We start from the raw sequence: 15,316 nt of genomic DNA, 5'->3' as shown, positions 1-15,316 counted from the left end.
ACCACCACTGCCACCACATGTAGGGAGCATAAAGAGGGGCTCGGAGGGGCACTCATCTTGGCACGCTTACTGAGAAACATGCAAAAACTACAAAGGTGCAATAGTGCAGACTAAGATCCTAGAAAATGAGGAAAAGGGTAAAGGCACAGGCCAGGTGGGCTGGTCTAAATCAAGGTCTCAAACTCAAATGCCTTTGGGGACCTAGTCTGGCCACACTGGCCTTTGCCAATGGGGAGGGCAGCCCACATTGTCCGTAGAATATAAAAACCACATACTCACTGAAGGTCAAAAAAACCTCACTAAAGATTAAACTTGGCCCAAGGCCATCAGTTTGCAACCCCCTGGGCATCAGGAAAAAATTCCTGATAGTGGAGAGGTTCGAGCCTGGTTTGGATAAAGAAGCTGACAGCCAAGTTGCTCCCCTCAAGTGCTGGCCACCAGGCTTGGCTTCTGTGTCTTCAGGGCCTCCTCCCACCCTTCCTGGGATGGAAGACTTGAGCCACACTTCACCAGCTCCCTTGTGGCCAACAGGCCACAGCTGGTCGGCTGCCAGCACTCCCGTCTGCGGCGGGGGTATCACCTTTCTTCGCAGGAATGTAATTCCCCAGTCAGGGGAAGGAGCCTGTCCGGCTCCTTAAATGAGCTGATCTGGAAGTTCTGGCTGGGTGGTCTTCCCTGAGAGCCTTTACTTTTCTGAGCCTTCAGTGCAAAATGGGATACTATTGCCCGGGTGCCCTACCCACCCCCGCCCGGGACAGTTAACTTGCCAATCGGCCTCAGTGACCATGTCTACGAGAGGGTCCTGCCCCCTCCCCACTCTCCCAGTCCCTTCCTGCAGAGATCTCAAAGACTCTAGGCTTACGGGAGGGGAGGGGCCGGCTTCCCCACTTCAGGCCTAGGGACAGGTCTCCAAGTCCTCCCCTCCCCCCATCCCAGGTGGGGTCTCATAGCTCTCGCCTGGGACCAAGGGGGCAGTCCCGGAGGGCGGCAGGAAGCAGCGGGAGGAACCGACGCGCGCGCTACTGGGGACAGGGGACGGGGGACGGGTTCCGGGACCCGGGAGGGGCGGCCTAATTACGGCGCGTGGTCCCCGTGCTGCCGAGCGCCGCGCAGGAGAGCGGCGGTGGGTAATTAGAGCGCACTAGCCGTGCCCCTGCAATCCTGTAATTTCTCCGCGCGCTCCGGGTGTGTTGTAGGAGGTGAAGCGATGCGGGCTCGGCTCTGAGTCAGACTTTCGGAAGCCCGGGTAGGGACGCAGGGGACGAAAGAGGCCGCGGAGAAGCGACTCCTGCCGCGGGAGGCGCCGGCGCCTTCTCCTGGCAAGGAGTCACCCGTCCCGTGGCTACTCGCAGTGCTTCCCCACTTCCGCGGACAGACCGGGGCGGGCCCTGGGGCGGGGCAGAGAGGGGGCTTGGCCCGGGCCTCCTCCCGCCTCCAGGGGGCGCTCTTCAGTCCTGCGGCTCTTCCCCAGGCTTCGAGTCCGGTGCCCTGCACCCAGCCATGTGGCTGGCTCCCCGCGCGCAGGTGGACCGAAAGAGATGCAGATGCAACGCGGTAACAGACCTAGGGCAGTGAGAGAAAAAAAACACTCAGAGACATCAGAAGGAAGTGGGGGCGCTTGTTCTAGCTGAGCCCTGAAATCAATTCTGGGGGAGCAGGGAGGAGCGAGCGGGGAGCCGAGGCTGGGAGGGGAGTTTATTTATTAGCCAGATTAGCCAGCATTAATGGGGGAGCGGTGGTGGCCGGCGGCGGCGGGGACATAGCTGGCATAGCTGGCATAGCGGCGGGGCCTCCCGCGGCGCGGGGCTCAGGCGGCTTCAAAGGGGCTTAAAGAGGCCCGTGGTGGCACTGCCACGGCCCCGCGGGGGAGGGCGTGGGCGCGGGCGGCGGGGGAGAAGGCGGCCATTGTGCACCGAGGGATTAGGGATCTGGCCTGGAAGGAATTTTAAACTGCTGCGAGCCGGCGCCCCAGGACTCCCCTCCTGCCCCTCCACTGCTCCAGGAGCAGGAACAAGCTCAGATGTTTACCTGCATTTCCGTGTCTGGGGGGGTCCTCCCGCCTTCGGATTGGAGGCATCTAGGGTTGTCAGATTTGGCAAGTAACGATGCAGGACGTCCAGTTAAATTTGAATTTCAAATAAACAATGAATACTTTTTTTTTTTTAGTGTAAGTATACTCCATGTGTTGTATGGGATATACTTATACTAAAATATTATTCGTTGTTTATCTGAAATTCAGATTTAACTGGAAGGCTTGTATTTGCTTTCCCAGCAGCCCTAGAGTCACCGAAATGTCTAATCTGTGTCTGCAACAGATTGGGGGCTCCCTAAAAATTCAGTGGGGCTGTGTGTCTCCACCCTCAGACTGTAGGTTTCCTGAAGCCCAATGCTGTGTTTCACCCTTCAGAATGGAGCTCTGATGGTAGAGTACACGTCTCCATCAGAATAGGAGCTTCCTGAGGACGGAGCTCAATTTCAGATTGGAGCTTTGAGGTCAATGTCTGTGTCTTCATCACACTGGAGGTTCCTGAGTGCCGGGGGTGGGGGTTGGGGGTGTCTGTGTGCTTCCTTGAGGGCAAGTCTGTCTCCTTTCCTCCTCCAAGCAGGTGGCGGCCCCTCCCCCTATTGGTGTAGTTTCCTGTCTACAGGGGGCGCTAGGGGCCCAGAGGACTGACCTACAGATGGATGGGTCCTGTTTCTTGGCACTCAGGGCTGCAGGTTCTCTAGGGTGGATGGACCTGGGGACTTGGGAGGTGGGGTCCCCATCCTGTGTGGCTCTTGACCTAGGCCTGGCCCCTGTCCGGGAGTTGAGGCCAGGCCTGCTTTGGCAGAAGCCGTGGCCAGCATGTGGGAGAATCTCCGAGTCTGGTTACCGACAGTTTTTGGCAGGAAGGGATAGTGTGGCCCTCGGTGCAGAATGGCCCTGCCCACCTCCTCTCTCCCCATAACCATTGCAGCCAAGCCTCCGTCCTCTATCAACCTCACAAACCCCATTACCCAGCCTTTGCCTGTGCTGTTCTCTGTGCCTCTCTTCCTGTCCTTGAGGACAGCTGAAGTCTCACCACATCTCCTGGATGTTCTGGCCTTCAGCAGGGTAGGTATGGCCAAATAGGCTGCTTGTGCCTGGGGGTCTTGTGATGAAAAGAGACATCCATGCACTCCTTCCTTCCTCACCAACCTGGGCCACAGGGGCCAGAGAGGGGACAAAGGTGGGGGTGGGGAGAGATGGGAAGGTGGGGGGAGTGTAGGTGGAGGGGAAGCGAGGGGAAGCAAGAGGAAGTCTTGGCCACCATCTCCTCCCCCTGCCCCATTGTAGCCCCTTCCCAAATCCCCTGTTCCACCCCCCCGCCCTCCCCCGCCCCAGCCTCTGAACTCTTTTCCCTAGAAGCTGAGGGAAGCCGGGGAGAAGCCCTTTCCCACGATCACAGCCTCAGCAACCCCACCCCCTGCTCCTTCGGCCACAGCCACCTCAGCCTCTGCAGAGCACAGGCCTGGCCTGCTCCATCCCTACAGGGCCCCCTCCTTGAGCCAGGACGCCTGCTTCCTCGAGTGGCATCACCCCACTCCTCAGGCCGCCCAGTCATCAGGTCAGCAATTAGCTACTGCATGAGGCCACCGAACGTCACAGCCCCTCCCCCCAGGCCAGCCGGCGGCCGGAGCGCTGGGGGGTGCCCCCCACACTTTGTAGTCAGTGCCAAGTCCTGGCAGGGCCTCCCCGCCAGCCTACTGAGCGCTAGGGTATTGAGCTCTTCATCTGGGGACCCTGTGCTCCTGGGGGCGGGAGAAGCCTCGCTGCTCCCTCCTCCCTCCATGTCACCCCATCCCATTGGGTGAGGACACTCCCACTGCCTGGGTGGGGCAATGCCAGCTCAAGGGCACCTCAGCCCAGAGCGGAGCAGAGCGAGCGGGTCTGGGCCTGAGATTCAGGTGTCTCTGTCCCCAGTCATAGGCAGTTTTCACCAGGCTCTCACCTGGGGCCTGGGAATCTGTGCACTGAGGATGGTGGCAGTGACCTGGTAAGGGGGGAGCAATGGGGCGGCCCTCTGCAGAGACCCAAACGTGCAGGGGGCAGCCTCTTCCTGAATGCCCACGGGGGGCTCGCACACCTGCACCTGGGAACACTCACAGATCCAACCTGGGCAGTGTGTGTCCCGCTGCAGCCATGCGCTCAGGTGTCCCTGGCAGGCAAACCCACCTGGAGGTATACCACGTGCCCAGACGACCCCTCCTGCGGCGTGCACACAAACCCACCGACATGCTCACAGGCAACAAGCTTACCACCACACCAAAACCAAAACCAGGACACGACAGAGGAGCCCAGCCCAGGAGGGTGGGATGAGAGACCACGCCCCCCTCCCCCATCCCACCCCATGGGCTCGGTGTCTTCCTGGGGAAGGGTGGGAAGGGTGTGTGGTGGGCAGGTGGGCAAGTGGGAGCAGCTGTGGTCTGACTCTGGAGGTGGGGCAGGGTATGGATGTCCAGAGAGAATAAAAAAGTTCCAACAAATTTAAAGAAAGGTGTGGAATCTTAGGCAGATCATCACTCCTTAGGGCCTCAGGGATTGCATCTGTAAAACGGGGATATTAAGGACACCATTTAAACTTGGTTGGGAAGTTTAACGGAGGTAACTGGCTCAGAGCAGGTGCCCAGCCCACATAACTATTGAGGAGACCCTCCCTATGTCCCGTCTCTGGGTGGTGGATTTGCCCACAAGACCTGCCCTGAGGAGAGAAGCAGCTCTCATCCGGGGCCTTACCTGAGCATGTGCTCACCGCTGGTTTTCTCCACTTCCTGGCGTCCAGCCCTGGCCAGGCGTTGGGGCTAATAGGGTGTTGCTCCGGATTGGCCTGGGGGCAGGGCCTGGGAGGGGCTGTCTGGCTGCCCCGCCCCTACCTGACTGGCCCAACAGGTAGCTGAGTGCTGGCTTCCAGCCCTGGGAGGGGATGAGTCAGTCAGCACCGCCCCATCCAGGCAAATGGGGCGCAGGGGACAGGAGCTTGGGTGGAGGGGCCTTCTAGGAACGTTCCTGGAAGAGGACCTGGGAACCACGCTGCTGCCTGGAGCCACCGCCTCAGCCTACTAGTCTGTACCCAGCTCTGCAAACACCCTTGTCCTTGCTTCTCACAGCGAGCCCTCCGCTCTCTGGATTCATGGGGCCGCCCCAGCTGGGAGCAGGGAGCCAGGCCTGAGGCCCTCATGCTGCCTTGCCACCCTTCTCAGCCCTTCAGGATGGCTGTCCAAGCCACGGACACAGGGCCACAGGTACACACATGCTCTTGTACACATGTCCGCAGCCACATAAGCACAACCAGAGACGTGTTCCCACAAGCACACGGACACACATACTCTCACTGCTCCCTCACACTTATACACACCCACATAAACACCCAATTTCACGCACACACTCAGGTACACGACACACAAACTTGCAGTCATAATCGCTGTTGTTGGTTGAATTGTGTCCGTCAAAAGATATGTCGATATCTTTGTCCCCAGTACCCATGAATGTGACTTTAGTTGGAAACAGGGTCTTTGTGGATGTAATCAAGATGAGATCTAGCTGGATTAGGGTGGGCCCCTAATCTAATGACTGGTGTCCTTTTAGGAGAGAGATTTGTAGACAAAGAGATACGGAGACACACAGGGAAGAAGGTCACGTGATGACAGAGGCAGAGCTTGGAGTGATGCAGCCACAAGCCAAGGAGCACCAAGGATTGCCTGCAACCACCAGCAACTGGGAGAGAGGCGTGGAACAGACTCTTCCCAGAGCCTCCAGAAGGAACCAGCCCTGCCGACACCTTGATTTGGCACCTCTGGCCTCCAGAACTGTGAGAGAATAAGCTTCTGTTGTTTTAAGCCACCAGGTCTATGGTATAGTTTGTTATGGCTGCCCTAGGAAGTGAATACAATCATGCACACACACACACACACTCTCACACACTCACAGTGGCTCTAGGCGCAGGAATGAGGTTGGTGGAGTCCCTTTTAGGGGTTGCTCTGTCTCTGTCCTCCTTCCCCTGTGACTAGTTCAGTGGACACAAAAAGGCTCACGGCACCAGGCAGGAGCTCAATAATTTTTCATCTATCCTTCCCTCCCTGGAGTTCTTAACAAGGCATCCCCCTCAAAATCTGTTCTCAAGAATGGGTAGCCATGGTTATGTGCACCAAAAGACGTGTCTAAGAAGGCTGCGGTTGCTTTAATGCTATTAATTAAAAATTGGAGACAACCAAATGTCCATCAACAGCAGAACAGATAAATCAATTGTGGCATAACCATTCAATGGAAGGCTACTCAGCTACGAAAAAGGAAGAACTAGTGTTGCAGAAACAATGTGGATAACCCTCACAGACCTCATGTCCAATAAACAGGGTCAGACACAAAGAGTGCATGCTCTAGGAGTCCGTTTGCATGAGGTTCAAGAACAGGCCAAGCCAATCTGTGGTGAAACAAGTCAGAATAGTGGTCACTTCTCTCCTGGGGCGGATGGTATTGACTGGCATGGGCTTGAGGGAGCCTCCTGGGGGGCTGAAATACTCTGTGCTGGATCTGGGTGGGGGTGACATGGGCATACAAACATGAACAAATTCACCAAGCTGTACCCCTAAGATTTGTGCAATTTGATGCACAAATCTTACACCGCAATAAAAAAAAAAGTCAATTAAAAGAACTGGGTCCCCGGGAAGTCAATGACCAGAAGCCACTGGATAGTATCTTCTGGGGTGGGTGGCTGCAGAGCCTGCCTTGTCCCCATGCTGCACTGGTGTCCTTGGACCTGGAACCCCTTTTGTGGCTGACGTTCCAGGATATTTGTCGACTGTAAACTTTGAGCCGAGGGCTGCCTGGGGAGGCCCTGGTGTGTCTCAGCAGCTCTGGGTGGGAATGGGTGTGCAGAGGATCCCACTGCAACCTGTTTTCCAATTTAAGACCAAATGTTATAATTTCTTTCACAAAAAGCCCACACTGAAGCAGAGCTACCTTTTTATGCAGCTTTTGCTATCTGCCAGGCACATACTAAGTATCTTTGAGGGAGGTGGCAGTGTTGCCATTTCACAGGCAAGAAAACTGAGGCTACGAGATGTTGAGCAAATTCCCAAAGTCACACAGGAAGCTCAACGGAGGGGATTTGGTATGATAGATCCATCATACTGGGGCTCCCTGTGGGCAAGGCTGTGTCTCCTGGTCAGTGTGGGCTCGGGGGTCTCTACGCAGGAGGGGTTTAGGGGAGGATCTTGTCTTGAACCTGACTCATAGCACAGGCGCTGCTTTCCTGGCCACTGCTGCCCCTCACCGTGGCTCTGACTGCTCTGCCTAGCTCAGGGCTCTGCCATAGGTGTGCCATAGTTTGGGACCATGGATCTGGGGGGTGAGGGAAGAAGCGGGGGAGAGCGTGGATCAGAAGGACCTGTTCCTTTAGCGATTGTGCTGGAATCAGCTCTAGAGGTTCCCACCCCTTCCACTGCTTCCTGGCCTGGCCCACTGGGTGGGAGTCAGGACCACCCAGCTAAGCCATGCCAGAGCCATGCTGAATGGAGAGCTGGACCCTGCCTCTTGCCAGGAGAACCAGCTGGGAGAGGGGCTTCATTTAAGGATGTATAGAAGGGCAGTGTGCAGGGTGGCCCTCAGCACGGCCCAGGACCAGGTGCTTCTCACCCACCCAGGCCTTGCCAGCAGGAGCTGGGTCATATGATGGTGACGAGGAGGCAGGTGTAATTGGAGCTGACATCCTCCTCGGCCTGCCCTGTGACTATATTAAGTTCTGTGCCTGGTCTCCCCTCCACCCTATCCCCAGGACTTTCCCTCCTCCCCCAGGGGATCCTGCAGTGCAGACCAAGGAGTCCTTCCTCCCCTCCATCCCATCGTCCTAGGAAAGGGGCAGGAGCTTAATGAGGTCATAGCCAGTGAGTGGGTAAGTGGAGGCGGTAAATTTAGGCCTTGGTGCTAATGAGCTGTAGTGGGGAGCAGCTTGGGGGGAGGCTGCCTGTTCCTAAGGCCTTAGCACCCCTCACACTCAGTCATCCCCCCACTGCCCCCCTCCCCCACCACATCACCCAGGACTCACAAGGGCACACACAGAACACGCTCAGCAGCCTCTGAGACACAGTTTTCACTCTTCCAGGCCAACCACGCGTAGGTACCCTTGCACGTTTGTACCCCTGGGAGCCCATTACCACCCTTATAATCCTGTTCAGGCGCTCACGTTTGCATGCCCAACCATGCATGCTTGCAGCCCCATGACCTCACATGCACACCACCCACCCCCGTTCACCATTTCTCCGAAGCCCCCAGAAGCAGAGGAGCCCTGGGGCTGCAGGGGGGTCGGGGAATGCAGTCTGGAGGATGCAGGGCATTTGCACCCCCTGCCTAGACCTAGAGGCTCAGTCTCTTTCTCCCCCCACCCACAGTGGGACTCACCACCCCTGGGGTGAGAGGCCAGAAGCCCCAGGAAGCCCTGCCTTCTACCCAGGGTGAGGGCAGAGGGCAGGGCAGGGTTTATTAATAAACTCGCTCCTGACTGGGAAGGCCTGTACAGAAGGCCCAACCTCAAGCCAATCACAGCAGAACTTTCCAGGAATGTCACCCCCAAGCAAGCCTTCCTCTGACTCCAGGATTATTTCCCACCCCTGACTTCATCCTCTTGGTGTGTGGGGCTCCCGCCAGGCTGCCCTGGCTCTGCCCCACAGGCCCGCTGTCACCTGGCAGCTGACATCTGCCTTGGCTGCCGCCCAGAGGTCACCGCATGTGGGTGATGGGACTGGGATTAGAACCGCTTCCTCTGTAACCCAGTCCTGCTATTCCCTGCTCCCCCAAACCGAGGACCCCTGAGCCCTCTGTGTTGGGAGCGCAGGAGGGCCTCTGCCTCGCTACCCACTCACGGCATCACGATGCTGACCTGGCCCCCCACTCCAAGTGGGGAGGGGCCCTGAAGGCAGAGACCCTGGCCTAGCTTCCTGGCCTTGTGACCTTGGACAAGCAGAATGTGACTTGTCTGTGGCTCATTGTCATCATTTATAAAAGGAAGATAAAAATGCCCTCCCAAAATTAGCTGTGAGGATGAGGAGTGTGTGATGGCTGGTGTAAAACTATAAAGGGCTGTACAAGAGTGTAAAGGAAGTGGATTTTATGTCTTTGCCTCTATCACGAATTCTATTCCCATCTCCATCACCACCACCACCATCACCAACACCTCCATCTCCTTCCCACTGTCACTTCCTCTATCACAAAATCACTGCCATCATCCTCAGCATCACCACGCTGCTCTCCTCGCCGATCCTTCCATCACAGCCACCGCGTTATCACCACTCCATCGCTCCAAGAACACGTGTTCAGTACCTACTGTGTTCAAAACCTTTTGGAAATTAGTTCTGCCCAGGGTCCCACACGTTGGGAATGGTCTATATCTCTCACTTCCTTTAAGCCCTGACACACAACCCATCTCTGCCAGGAACCTTTCCTTAATCTACCCTGCATTACTCAGGTTACTTCTGTACACTGTGGCTCAGCCTCACCCGTCCCCTCCCTGGTTGCTGTGTGTGTGTGTGTGTGTGTGTGTGTGTGTGTCTGTGTACTCACACCCACACTGTTTAAACTGCTTTCTAAAGGCCGCCTCCACCCAGATATCCTACACAGAGCATGGTGGCTCTGGGTCCCACTCCTGGCTCTGACACTTTCTAGCTGTGGGACCTGGGACAAGCCAGGTCTCTTTGTCTTCCCAACTGTAAATTGGATTTAATAATACCATGTCTCATAGAGTTGTGGTGAGGGGTCCCTGAGTTGTTGTATATACAGCACTTAGAGCAGAAGCAGGCACACAGCAAGTGTTCAAGAAACACTAGCTATTGCTGTTGCTGTTATTATTAGTCCTTCCTCCTGCCAATGCTTGACACAGGCTTTGTGCTGTCAATGAAAATGAATATGTTACTGGATACACTCTGACTTTGCAATATGAATATCTTGGGAGGGAAGGAAGAGTTGAACCTTTCTGAGAACTGTCTCCCTACCTGCTTCCAGAAGGTGCCTGAGATCTCTGGGTAAGGGGTGTGTGGTGGGTTGGGAAGGACCATGAGGGGAAGTTGGAACCAGGCAGAGTTGAGTTTGCATCCTGACTTCATCAGCGAAGCAACTATGGGCAAGTTGTCACTTATCCACCTCAAGCCTTAGTTTTCTCATCTGTAAAGTGGATCACCACGCTGGCCACTGTGAGACTATCATCTCTGTCTGTCTTGAGCACAGGCGCCACAGACAGTTCTGGATGGGACTCAGGGCCAGTATACCCTTGGGGCTCAACCTTCCCATGCAGACAATGGACAATCCTAGCAGAGCCTGCTTCCCTGAGTAGGTCGGTGAACATGCTGAGTGATAATGGGAAGTGTTCAGAAAAGTTAAACACCCTGGGAAAGTTCCAGGGACAGTCTTAATAATGATTGGCTCGAGTGAGGTCTAGCTTGGCCTGACCTGAAAAAACACATTGTGGTCTGATCTGGGTTCCTGGAGCAGGGTGGGGGCCAAAGGGGAGGAGGGCCAAGGGGTCCCTCACCGCAAGCTTGGGAAGGCCACTCTGTGCTCAGACTCCCACGTGCACCGTGGTGTGGTCCATGGGGGGCGGGAGGGGAAGGGCAGCTGGGACATGGCGGGAGGGGGTGGGCCTGGGAGGCCTGCAGCCTTTTCTGGGGTCCCTGGTATATTGATATCCACACAGCTGCAGCCACCTGAGGATTGCCCCCGCCCTGGCCATGAACCCCCAGGGAATAAACAGGGACAGCAGCCGGCTGATTGGTGTGTACTCCTGGTCCCTACAATGTAAACTCCCAGGACATATTTATGTTCTGTGGGCCTGGCCCCAGTCCCCTGCCCAGCTCAGAGGGGTCACGCCACGCCAGACATCACACGTACGGGATAGCTGGATGTCTTCACAAGGTGGGAGAGGGGCTGGGAAAACCAGGGGGCGTAGTGGGGGACAGGGACCAAAGACAGCTGGAGCTGGGTGGCCAGAGGGAGAGCTGGAGAGGGGGAAGGGCGAGCAAGCGCTATCACGGAGTCAGGCAGAGTCCTGTTCCTAGAACTGCAGGTCAGAATCCTAGCATAGCCCTGGCCTGGCTGGTGACCTAGGTCACTCTGTGGTCTTCCAGGGCCAGTCTTGGCCCCGGACTCCAGGGTCATGGAGCCTAGGGCTCTGCCCAACCCACAAGTGGCCTGAGAATGGGACCGCTACGCCTTTCTTTGGTTCACCTTTTCCCTACCCTCTGCCGGGCACTGTGCCAAATCTCTTGTGCGTTATCTCACTTAAGCCTTACCACCTGCCGGGGGGGGGGGGGCAGGAGCTACTGCTGCCCTCACGACCCTGTGGAGGGTCATAGGGGTGAGTAAGTGACCTGAGGTGATGAAGCCTGGAAGTGTCCAGGCTGGGGTTGGAACTGGATCTGTGACCAGAGTATCTCTGCTCTTAAGAGCCATGTGTGGCAGGCTACTGCCCTTGAGGGCAAAGTGATGCCAGAGTCACATAGAATCCAGGGCTCTCGAGTCCTGGGTCAACTTTCTTCCCACTGGACCAGAAACAGGGTGGTGAGGAGACACAGCCCTTCCCTCAGGGGGCCCCCGTCTGAGGGGAGACGCAGCCCCGTCCTCGGGGGGCCCCGGTCTGAGGGGAGACACGGCCCTGTCCTCAGGGAGCCCCAGTTGGAAGGGAAGCCCCTGACCTCGGGAAATTACTGACTGGCCACAGCACTGGGGAGGCAGGTGGAGCCAGAGGGCTTCATACAGCTGGAGTCAGCGTGGGAAAGCTTCCTGAGGGAGGGGGCTGGCAGCCCCTTTAGGAAGGAGGAGTTGGGCAAGTGATGGGCAGTTTTTGGTGGCCCTGGAGACCAGAGCTGCATTCCCACACTGCCCTGATTAGGAAACAAGGCTCATCTCTGCTCCCTGCACTGCCCCGCTTCCCTGGGTAGCACTACCATCCAGGCCCTGCCCTGCCCGCCTGGGAGGGGCAGGAGGAACACAGCCATGTGACAAGCGTTCAGCTGGGAACTGTGCCTGTCTCAGGAATGACACCCAGGGAAGGCTATTTTAATCTGGGAAGTTGCCTGTTCCTCCTGCCCACCCAAAATAACCAGGCTCCCAAAGGAACCTGCAACATCGTGGGCTGCCACCAGCCTAATGGAGCACTCCAGCCCCTGCACCTCCGCTGTGGCCAGCCTCCCTCCTCAGTTGGAGCCCTCGCCTGCTGGGGCTGTATCTCCTCCCTCAGACTGGGGGCTTCCTCAGGGCAGAAGCTCTGTCATCAGACTAGGAGCTCCTGGAGTGCAAATGTTGTAGCTCCCCATTCAGACCGCAAGCGCCTCAGAACATCCAGGCCCTGGAGCCTGCTTCCCTGGGGAATTTGGGGGTGGGTGGGTTCTAGGAAGGCTTTTTCTCCTGAGCTGTGTTAGGGAGAACGCCCCTGTGATGGAGAAACCAGATTTCCCTCCCCCATTGGCCACAAGTACTCCTGGCCGGTGGGCTCACTTGGGGCCTAGGCCATGCGTGGCAGATCCAGGCTTCCCTGCTGCTGGCCACATGGCGTCCTGACAGGAGCGCTCACATGTCTCAGCACCAGCCAGCCACCTGCTGCCTCCTGCCTCCCAGAATAGGAAAGCGCTGGCCTTCTCCCGTTACGCGCTGCGTGCCCCGCTGCCCTTGTCCTCGCAATGGGGCTCTCACCTCTCACTGTGCTCTTCCATGGTGGATGTTGAGGGGTTGATCCCGCAGCCCTGACTGTTCTCAAAGCTGAGTGACTGGATATGGCCAAAGCAGGGGTTGCTCTGTTCCTGAGCTGGGTACCAAATGGGGAGGGTGTCCACTAACTTCAGGGCTCCTTGTAAGGAACTGGTGTCCATTGGTCCTATTAAGAGTACCCCCCAGGGGCTTCCCTGGTGGCACAGTGGTTAGGAATCTGCCTGCCGGTGTGGGGGACACGGGTTCGAGCCCTGGTCCGGGAGGATCCCACATGCCGCGGAGCAACTAAGCCCGTGCGCCACAACTACTGAGCCTGTGCTCTAGAGCTTGCGTGCCACAACTACTGAGCCTGCGTGCCACAACTACTGAAGCCCGCACCCCTAGAGTCCATGCTCCGCAACAAGAGAAGCCACCGCAATGAGAAGCCCGCGCGCCCCAAGAGAGAGTAGCCCCTGCTCGCCGCAGCTAGAGGAAGCCCGTGCGCAGCAACGAAGACCCAATGTGACCAAAAACAAATAATAAAGCAAAATGAATAAATTTATTAAAAAAAAAAAGAGTACCCCCCAGCCTTCTCTCTTCCCCAGCATCCAACACGACCCCTGGCATGGATTATGGGCTGGGCACGATGCTGTTGACCTAAGTAATATCATTAACTACTGCTTATTGAGGGCTGAGAAACTGAGGTTCAGAGTTTGAGAAGACAGCTCCTCTCGACAGCCTCCCCTCCATTCATTTCACAAATAACCGTTTTTAACTGAGCACTTACTATGTCCCAGGCATTGTTCCCCATTAGTTACTATGTTTTAATCCTCACAACATCCTACTGAGAGGAGTATAGTTGTACCATTTAAGTGTAGAGGGAATGAGCCTCAGAGAGGTTGAGTGAATTGCCTAAGGTCACACAGCAAGAAAGTGGTAGCATTGGTATTCAAATTCAGGTTGGTACAGTGTTTCCTTTTTCTTTTTTCATTTTTTGGGGGGATATTTTATTGTGGAAAACTTTAAACATTCAGACAAGTAGAGAGAATAGTACAATGACCCTGCAAGCACCCATTACCGAGATAGAACAATGAACATTTTGCTACATTTGCTTCTTGTTTTGGGGAGCTGAAATATCCGAAAGTAAATTATTGACATTATGACATGTCACCTCTAATCACTTCGGAATGCATCTCTCAAAAATTAACCCAATTTTCTATATAAACTAGCAAGCCATTCTCACGCTGAACAAAACAAACAATTTCCTATAATTATCTAATACACAGATCATGTTCCACTCCCCCAAATTGAACATGATCTTCCCTGGATATTATCACTCGACCGCACTGCCACTGAGCAGTGGGTGGACAGGGTTTGGAGAGATCTTTGCCAGCCTCTGTCCATTAGTTTCACTTGGGGACACAAATCCTTCCTTCTCTTTTCCCTGTTGCTGGGGGCAAGGTTTCTAGGTAGGAGAATAACAGGAGCCCAAGGGAACTTGGTGGGTGGTGGAAGCTTTGGGGAGGTTCAGGGGACCTCTGTCTGCGTCTCCTGGGGCGGGGACCACGTAGTGAAGTGGGTATCCTGAGGAGTTGAGAGAAGCCATGAACTGGCAGTAGGGAACCTCAGCAGGGGCTCTGGTGCACTCGCCCTCCTGCCAGGGGATGGGCTGGCCCAACCCACTGGGGCCTTGGGCCTGGGAGCCCCTCCCACACAGGGTCCCCTGTCCATCCTGGGCCCTCAGATCAAACAGCCCACCAGCCCTCCAGCCAAAACAGGAGCTGGAGGAAGGTCAACTTATCGGCCTCCCCTGCTCCCTCATCCTGCGGGCCTGTCTGTGAGCACTATCAGTGTCTGTGGTGAGGGAAGGGGTTGATGGGACAGGGCAAGGCCACCCCCGAGGTCCATTCCTGCATGGAGAGGATGCTTTTTAGCAGGATTCTGCGAGAGCCTGGGCCTCACAGGTGGCAATGAAGGGGCCTGCCAGCCAGTGACCACTTGGGACACAGGTCTCTATGTTCCCTTCCTGCTCTGTGCCTGTCCTATCCTTAGTCCTTTTTGGGGTGGGGATGGGAAGGACTCTTACCTACGGCAGGAGATGGTGACCTCTGCGTCTTTACTCCCTGGATGAGGATGGAGGTATTCAAGGCTGAGTCAGACCACCCTGAAGGGACAGGGGCTGCGTTTCTCTGCTCAGTCTGGGGGCTGCCAGAGGACAGGGGCTCTATTTCCCCCACTGGAGTAGAATATTCTAGAGGGCAGGGCTATGTCTCCCCCATCAGACTGGGATCCCTGAGGCTGAGTCAACACTGACCTTCCCTCATCATCGTTACCTCTAGGGGCCCCAGAGTGAAGCCATCTCTGAGGAGCCCCAGCTCCTCATTGCTCAGGAGTCCGGGCAGGGCTGAGAAATAAGCTGGCTTCAACTTGCTAGCAGTGAGCAAAAGTGGAATGGTCTGGGTTATAGACCATTCCTGGTGGGTTATAGCATCTGCTTCCTTTGATGGTTTTGGGTGTGACTGCCCCTTGTCGGGGCAGGGGATGGAAGAGAGGTCTCCTCTGGGGCTCCTCCTTCCATCTCTAGAGCATCCCAGCTACCTGTCTTGTGAGACATTTCCAGCCTATGGGGGA

The 15,316-nt window shown here is 56.2% G+C and overlaps 1 protein-coding gene and 1 long non-coding RNA gene across 2 annotated transcripts in view; one reads left to right on the top strand and one right to left on the bottom strand.

Moving 5' to 3' along the window:
• Positions 1-6,681, top strand: part of LOC137773505 (uncharacterized) — a 43,164-nt gene extending 36,483 nt beyond the window's left edge. The window contains exon 3 of the long non-coding RNA XR_011075691.1: positions 5,606-6,681. This is a non-coding gene — a long non-coding RNA (uncharacterized lncRNA). The remainder of the gene's footprint in view (positions 1-5,605) is intronic.
• LOC137773269 (uncharacterized protein LINC03040-like) lies at positions 776-3,155 on the bottom strand. The gene is given in 5 exon segments (XM_068557809.1): positions 776-1,220; positions 1,223-1,316; positions 1,364-1,563; positions 2,998-3,111; positions 3,114-3,155. Coding segments are annotated over 5 exon segments (600 nt in total). The 3' UTR covers positions 776-1,070.
• Positions 6,682-15,316: the final 8,635 nt, after the last annotated feature.

This window comes from Eschrichtius robustus, chromosome 12 (genome assembly GCF_028021215.1).
Source record: "Eschrichtius robustus isolate mEscRob2 chromosome 12, mEscRob2.pri, whole genome shotgun sequence".
In the NCBI taxonomy this organism is placed as follows: Eukaryota; Metazoa; Chordata; class Mammalia; order Artiodactyla; family Eschrichtiidae; genus Eschrichtius; species Eschrichtius robustus.
The sequence above is the reverse complement of the archived record's forward strand: the minus strand, read 5'-3'. Positions and strand labels throughout refer to the sequence as shown.